Source organism: Gossypium hirsutum, chromosome D07 (genome assembly GCF_007990345.1).
Source record: "Gossypium hirsutum isolate 1008001.06 chromosome D07, Gossypium_hirsutum_v2.1, whole genome shotgun sequence".
Taxonomy (NCBI): domain Eukaryota; kingdom Viridiplantae; phylum Streptophyta; class Magnoliopsida; order Malvales; family Malvaceae; genus Gossypium; species Gossypium hirsutum.
In genome coordinates, this window is record NC_053443.1 from 595,749 (window position 1) to 604,341 (window position 8,593).

Below are 8,593 nucleotides of genomic sequence, written 5' to 3' on the forward strand. Positions count from 1 at the left end.
GGTAATTGTTTTAGACCTGAAAATTTGGATTTAATCCTTTTACCTGAATGGTATTATTTGATCCCTCTCCATGTTAGTAAGCTTTAACTATTATTAAGAGTATTCGACTAACCAGTGCCTACCCATGTGACCGAATAATAATAAACATAGTATAAGGACTAAAACTAGAATTAAACCGAAAATAAGTTATATGCTTTGATCAGTGTTTGTGTAAGTCTATGAGCCAAGCTACAGCCTATCGTACAACAAAAAGAAAAAAAATTTAAAAAGCAGTCGAAATGTATCAAAGCTTATAATCCCATTAATTAACAACGTTAATTTAGAGTTAGAACACTAAAAATCTAATTTTTTTTTAAACTACTACATTTCATGAGAACATGCAGTAAAATAAACAAAAAAAAAAGACATTTTTTTAAGACCAGTTAGAGAACAATGTCTCACAAATCTCTGTAAAAACTTCGACGATAATCCCATGATGGTGATGAGAGTTCAACGACAAGAAACACTGTAACAGCTGTTCTAAATCTTCAGCCGCAAATATCTGTCTTTCAACGATCATCTCCACCATTGATGTCCTAAAATCATTGTATGGATCACTGGATCGTTTCACCACAGCAAAGCTATCTTTCACTTTGTTGTTGTTATCATTATCACAGCTACTGTTCTTAGCTTTTCTTCGGCGAGGATTGTTACAGTTTTTCCGGTTGGAACGCGGTCGAATCCGACGGGCGGAGATGGATTCAGATGAGTCGGACGAGAGGTTCATTGAAGAGAAAAGGGTTTCGGTTTCATCTTCTTCACTGCTAAGCCACCACCATGGACCTCCGTAATTAGCACTTTCTCGTGAAGATGAACTGAAAAAAAACGGCGTGGTATTGTTGTTGGTTTTGTGATGAACATGATAAACCCTTTTTTTCTTCTTTGTTTTCGTTTTGTGTCTGGTTACGGTTTTTTTCTTCTCGTAAAACTCAAAGTCTTTACAATAGGAGAAAAAGTTCAACGGCGACATAGGGTGATGATAACCACCGGTAACGGCGGAAGAAACGAAAGCAGGGTAATAACAACGAGCGGTGTTGGTTTTACGGCGTCTTGGGATGGTTTCTTTATGTGTGACCATAGCACAGTCATGGTTGACGGCGGTTTGGGTTGATTCAGAGCGTCTGGGTTTACAAATGGAAGGGAAAGGTTTAGGCTTTGGCGGCGGCGACGGTGAAGGGTCGAATAATGGGACGGTGTTTTTGTGGTTTTGAGGGGTGAAAATGGGCTTTTCGATAACGTCGGAGATTTTCCGGGTCCGGCAGGATCCGAAAGAGGACCGGAACATGCGAGAGATTCTTAGTTTGAATCGATTTTCCATTTTGTAGAGAGAAACAAAAAGAGGGAGAGAATGAATGTGGGTTCTTTTTGTTTTTGAAGGGTGAGTGGGCGGTTATATAAAGAAATTTTATTTAAATGAGAAGACTTATTTATATTTTTTATTATTAATATTAAGTAGTGTGCTATCAAAATAGGTTGAAATTTGGCAGTCACAGCAGTCAACTTTTCATTTGTTTTTTATTTGATTTTTAAATCTGCAAATTTAAATCCATTAATAAAATATTGGGAATAACTTTTAAGATAAATGTGATTACTCGCTCAATTATGAAAAATTACATAATGATCACTTAATTTTGTTTTTATAGTTATTTTATTATTTTAGATTTTTGGGTGTTTTTATCATTTTTACTATAGTCAACTGGTGAAAAAAAAGTAATTGAATAATTGGATAATCATTTTATATCTTTTCATAGTTGGGTGACCAAAAAAGAAAAAAATATAGTTGGTGACTATTAATGTAGTTTACCATAATTTTTAATGTTATCGGGCATACATGTGGAGTGTCACATGGATACCATGTTAGCAAAGTTAACGTTTGTTCACTTTTCTATTTATTTTGAGGTGATTTGACAAACAATGTAAGTTCAATGGCTAAAAGTGGCGAAAAATTAAATAGAGTGCTAAAATAACTTTTTTGGTAAAGTTAGAAGGCCAAATAGATCATTATGCCAAAAAAATATAGTGGAAGACTTATAATCTTGAGTTTAGGGTTTGGTTTAGAATTTAGGGTTTACATCAATTTTTTAAGTTTAGAGTTTAGGGTTTAATGTTTATATAAAATTTTGAGTTTCAAGTAATCTATGTTTAAATAAAGTAATTAGTATTTATTTTTTTTAAAGTTCTTTGCTATTTATTGTTTCACCGATGAAGAGATGTGGTGTTGTTGTTTACCAACAATGCGTTAGATATTCAATCATTAATCTATTTTATATTTACATGTTGAACCAGATTAGTATCACAAGTTAATCAGACATTAGCTCAAATGGGAATAACTAATATCTCTCTCTCTTTTTTTTTTTTGACAATGTAACAAAAATTATTATAGATGTGTTTTTATCTTTTTTGTATAAAATTATGGTTAAATTTCCAACAGAGTCCTTGTAGTGTAGGTTGAATAGTAAGTTAATCCCTAAATTTTGTAACTTTTAAGGGAAAGAGGGAAGACCAAATCAAGTATTATAAATTTTATAACTGTTAAGGCAAAAGGGGAAGGAGTTTCACACATAAGGTTGAAACCTTAGACTTGAAGCTCACATGAAGTCTATCTTGTCACTAGACAAATATATATATATATATATATTGCTTCAATAAGGAAAGGGTTATCGAAGATTTGCACTCAAAGACTCAATGTAAATCAGAATTTGATTTTAAAGCAAGTACCTTTGTCACTGCAGCATGAGCTCAATTGACTAATATTTGTGTATTTAATTTTGAAGTAAAGGATTAAATTTTAAATAGTGATAATTTGAATGTTAAAATCAATAAGATTTGACCCCTTTCCCCCAAATTTTAGGGGTTTTATATTAGATTACTCAAATTTATCTTCACATTAATTTTAAACACAACAAAAGTTTAATATTTTTTTAGAGATCAAAGATAATATAATTATAAATACATGTCCGAGTAAATATAAAATACAAATAAACAAAGAATGAATAGTATTTAATTACTCAAATTTAAAATTTAAGTTGAAATCATAAAAGGGTAGATGAATTTGAATATGGAGAAGCTTATAGGTTAGGGGAAAAAAGGGTTAATATAATGAATAGGGCAGTTGATTCTGATTTGGGAAATGAATTCCAGGTATGGTTAAAGTCAATACCCAACCAACCATATTTGATTAATGAAGGACCAAAATAATTAAATGTTGAGGGATTTGGGTTTTTATTATTTGAAATTCAAACTATGGTATCCTAAGAATAAGAATTTTTGTTGCTTGGGGAAGATGATGAGAGAAGGAAAGTTCCCTGCTGACAATTATTGAATAATTGGGTAGGATTGTTGATGACTGGGTAATTGAGTAAAATTCTAGTTATTATTATTTTGGGCAAATGGGGGGATATTATTTAAAACTTTAAAAAAGAAAAGGGGTGTTAAATTAAATATAAAATCCACTAAATTCTGGAGATTGTCTCTATATCTGATCATAAAAAATTGAACCCATTATTAGTAGCTTTTAAATTTCTGTGGTACCAAATTAAATATTATAAATAATTGTGGCTAACTTAGTTTTGGGCCCCTCTAATTTTGAAATGTGCTCATAGCCCTCCTAAAGATTAAACCCACCTATTTTTCCCCACTACAAATCTTTCAATGTAATTAATATCAAAATTCTATAGTTTAAAAATATTTCTAATGAAGCAGCTCCATGTCTTTTAAGTAAATATTCAAGTTCAGGCCTTATGAATGAAGAAAATAGTATTACACAAGGGTGAATACAGAATTTTTTTTACTGAATTATAAATTAGTAGGGGCTAAAAGATAATTTTATTATTATATTAATGTATAAGATTGTAGTCTTTTAAAATACCCTAAAAGCAGGAGAGCTTATCGTTTGTTTAGGTATCTAATCAAACTCAACTTTAAAATTAATTTGAACTTAATATGACTACCAATATCAAAAGTCTCGAAAAGAACATATGACAGCGTCTTAAATCTGTTCACAAACTTTATGTATGATCAAATATATAGTTCATGAATGAGCTATTGTCCCTATTTCACCTACCAAATAACTTCATGATATGATATAATCAATTATGGTAGATGGATTAAATTGAAAACATAATGGAATTTTCAATTTGAAATTTAAACCAAAATTCGACCTAACATTTGAAGATTTAAAATTGTGATCTACTCTTCTTTTGGATTTTCTCATGTCATTTCATATCAAATATTTAATTATGAAATACATTATCACCATATGTATCTACCTACCTCCTCCACATTTACATAATTATATATGTACATACACAACATTGAATCTACCAATATTATTAAGTACCTTAAACCCTAATTTAAAACTATTGAAGTTTGGAGTCATCCCATGAAAAATAGATTAATTCCATTAGAGATCCTCAAACTATGATTCAAATTTTAAATTAGTCCCAAAAATTTCAAAACGTGTTGATTAAGTATTTAAAGCATCAGTATTATATCAATTAAGTCCTTTTGTCAGCCTAGCTATGAATTTGAGCTTTAAGATCAAATTTTAAACATATTTATATCTGTCGAAAGAGAGAGAAATAACAATCCTTTGTAAATGTTAATGATGCTGATTTTTTAACACGTCAAATTCAAATTATCCTTACAATAAATATCTATATATTTAAAATTTGATTAATATATTTTAAATATGCTCAACATCATACTCCAAACTATATTTAACGCCTAAGCTAAAGTTAGACTAATGGAAAAGATCATTATGATACTTTGAGAACACCACCATTAAAACCTTTTTAAGGTATTGACCAATAATTCAGGGACGTATGATAGAATTAACCCCAAAAATTTTAAAGTTGAGAATTTATTATTAATATTTTCAAACCCCCCAAAAAATGAAGCTTATAGTGGAAGCGTATTACTTGGGATGGGTGCTTCCACGTCAAGCTAAATGGAGAGTGCTTAAAAACAAAAATAAAAGATTCAAAGTGGAGGACAAAGGTAATTTTGTCACCTTTTCCATGTTTGATTCAAAAAGCTACAATTTTTTAAAATTTTTTTTATGTATTAAATAATAAATAATATATTTTCACCCTGAAAATTTCAAACTTTCTGACTAGTCTAGTATTACAAGATTTTAATCAAAGGCTTGTCAATATGCTAACGTCTGGCTCCAACTTATATGTTAGATGACAAATAAAACAAGTCGAAGTCTTTGGCTATACCAAGAAGTTGAATCTTAATATCACACTATATGTTATATCTTATGTGTCTAATTTGCCTTTAGCCCCTCTACTTTTATAATCTGACATGGTTTGGTCCTTCTACTTTTATAATTTTATTAATAGGGTTAATTTGATAATTGTTAGTTGCTGCCATTAAAAGTGATGATGGACCTGGATTTTTTTATTATAAAAAAACTTTTTTTTACACGATTTGGGATTGGAATGGGGATAGGGTTATACAGTTTGAACTCACGTCAAATGAGCGTCTAACAAAAGCTTTAATCATTGCTCTGTGTGAGTAAAAAAAAGTGACAACAATAAGTTATTGGCTGAGCATGATTAATTGAATTTCCTTGTGGCTCTAACTGCTTGATAGAATAACAGTGAAAAAAAAAAGTTCCCCTTCCATCATTTTTTTGGGTGGAATCGAAGACCTCCATGTCTATTTTATAGTTCACGGAGATTATCTTTTTAGATTTTGTGGTTGTTCCTCTCAATAATATCATCTCCAATATTCAAGCTTGAGTTTCCCTTTAAGAGTGCAATGTGATTTACCATTGCATCCAATAGTATTATCAATTTGGACCTACTAATTGTATTATAAAAATGGAGGGATTAAAACTAAAACTAACCCACATTATATATATACACAATGTAGGTAACAACTAATTATGATGGTTGATTGGATTTCCATATTATCAATTTGAACCTACTAATAACATTATAAAAGTAGAAAGACTAAAACCAAAATTAAACCCATATTATTTGTGCGTGCACGTGCGCATAATGTAGGTCTAATAGTAACAATTTATGATGGTTGATTGGATCTCCGTGTCTAATAGTAGCAATTAATAATATTATAAAAGTAAAGGGATTAAAATCAAAATTAAACTATATATATATATGCACAATGGAGGTCTAACAGTAACAACTAATGATGGTTGATTGGATTTCCATGTCTAATAGTAGCTACTAACGATTTTACTAATAATATTATAAAAATAGAGGGATTAAAACCAAAATTAAACCAAAATTATATATTTATGTATATGTATATGCATGCAATGTACGTCTCTTCTATTTCCAATAAATATTAAAGCTCTTGAGTAAGAAAACACAATATCAAGGCAAAGGCCCTCAAGAAACTCAAAAGATTAGGGTATCTTAGAGTTTAGGAAGCTTCCAAACAACAAAAGTACATACAAAAGAGCTACATTTCTTGCCCTTTGAAATGCCACACCAAGAGCTATGTGACATTTTTGAGTTGTTGAATTCAGCTTTTTCATGTTTTTTGTAAGTTAAAAAAAATACTTTCAATAAACTAAACTATAAATTCATTATATTAATTACCTCCAATCATGTCTTTTGTTTTTTGTTTTTAAACCCTTTTACATTGTACATTGTACATTGTACATTGTTGTCTGCAGAAATTCAGAAGTAATTTTTTCTGAGGCAAGTGATTACATTAGAGACCATGTATTCGAGATCCCCAACCCCACCAAGATCTCCATTTGTTTATCCTCTCAAATTTTTGGGTTACTCGGTTTCTTATTTGAATTTGTCTTTTAAAATCAGATCATTTCAAGTTTATATCATTTTTGAGTCAGTTATTTAAGTCATTTCGAATTCGAATCATCTTGAGTTTGAGTGTTAGGTTTTCGGAATCATATATATATTATTTTTGGTTTGGGTCATTTTAGATTATTTGTAAACTTGTTCGGATGAGTTTTAGGTTCAGGTTCAGGTTTGACTTTCAAAGCTAGGTCATTTCAGGTTTAGATATCACTTCTGGGTACCTTTGTTTAAGTCATTTCAAGTTCGAGTCATTTTGAGTTTAGATCATTTTGAGTTTGCGTGTTTGGTATTTTGAATCATATCATTTTCGAGTTGGATCAATTTAGATAACTTGTAAACTTGTTTAAGTATCAGGTTAGTTGCTTAAACTCGAAGGTTCACCCGAAACTTCAAAGGATTTAGACAAAAATATTAGACTCAAAAAATGAATTTAAGAAGAAAAAAAAGGTCTATTTAAAATATAGTTAGGACTTGAGCTCTAATATCCAAAGCCTAGCTTGACTAATATATTTTTATATATATTATATAGTTTATATATACGAAAATGAAATATGCTATAATATGATACAAATATTAGAAGATAATTATGTTGTTTATATAATTTTAAAATAAAAATTATGACCGAATCTAAATGAGTTTGAGTTAATCATTTATAAATATTAGTTTCTAATGTCTCACGTGTTACTTTTTTAAATAAAATATTTCTAACAATTTAATTATATAATAAAGAAATTCCAAATCATAATTAAAATATTTTTACCATATTCAATCATATAATTAATACAAAGTAACATTATTTAAAATAATAAATAATAAACATAAATAACATATAAAAATTACTTTGGTCATTCAAAAATAACACTAATAAAAAATTACTAATCATTACTTAAAGCATTTGTATAAATTATAAAAAAATATATAATATATTGTAAATTAAACTCCTCACTGTTTAACTTTTTATGTTTTTTTTCTTAATAGTGAATAAATTGAGAATAACAGTTTGTAGATAATATACAATTAATGTAATTATCATGTATTATATTAGATTTTATAAATATATTAGTATTTATAAAATTTTATGTATGAAAATATAAAGCTATCAATTATATAAAAATTTTAATATTTGTTAGTTAAAACTAAAATAATATTTTTTAATAGAAACATAATAGTTTAAATATTAATTAAATCAATATGAAATTTTAATTTTTAATTTTTTATTATTATGTAAATTCATTTAATAATTTTTTTAATCCTCGACATTTATATATTATGTGATTTATTTATTTATTTTTATTTTTTGCATTTTTAGTTTTCTTTGTGACATTGAAGGTTAAAATTAAAACAATGAGAAAAGATCGAAATTATTATACTAAACTTTTTAGTGTTTCTATTTTTAATATATTTATAATCAAATTTAGCAAATAAATTTATTTTTTAAAGCTTTTTAGATTAAAAAAAAGTAAAACTATAAAAAAAATCAAAATACACAATGTATAAATATTAAATGTTTTAGAATAAAAATTAAATTGACACAATTTATAAATGTTAAGGATTAAAGTTACTATTATATCAATTTTAAAAGCTACCACATCATCTGTCTATTAACCATTTAACGGTTGGAGATAATAATAAAAAAAATAACATTAATTAGTTAAATGATCATTTTATAACTTTTCATAATTGAATGAGTAAAAAAAATAACTTACTGATAGTTAGATGAGTACTAAATATAATATCAACACAAGCATGCACATAAA

The 8,593-nt window shown here is 28.1% G+C and overlaps 1 protein-coding gene across 1 annotated transcript; it reads right to left on the reverse strand.

Moving 5' to 3' along the window:
• Window positions 1-281: 281 nt before the first annotated feature.
• LOC107932957 (transcription repressor OFP8) lies at window positions 282-1,407 on the reverse strand. Its single transcript, XM_016865086.2, has one exon. The coding sequence runs from the start codon at window positions 1,355-1,357 to the stop codon at window positions 413-415; it is 945 nt and encodes a 314-aa protein (XP_016720575.2). The 5' UTR covers window positions 1,358-1,407; the 3' UTR covers window positions 282-412.
• Window positions 1,408-8,593: the final 7,186 nt, after the last annotated feature.

Excerpts from the sequence above, each read along its gene's own strand:
- LOC107932957 (XM_016865086.2), bottom strand. The coding sequence starts at position 1,357 with ATGGAAAATCGATTCAAACTAAGAATCTCTCGCATGTTCCGGTCCTCT.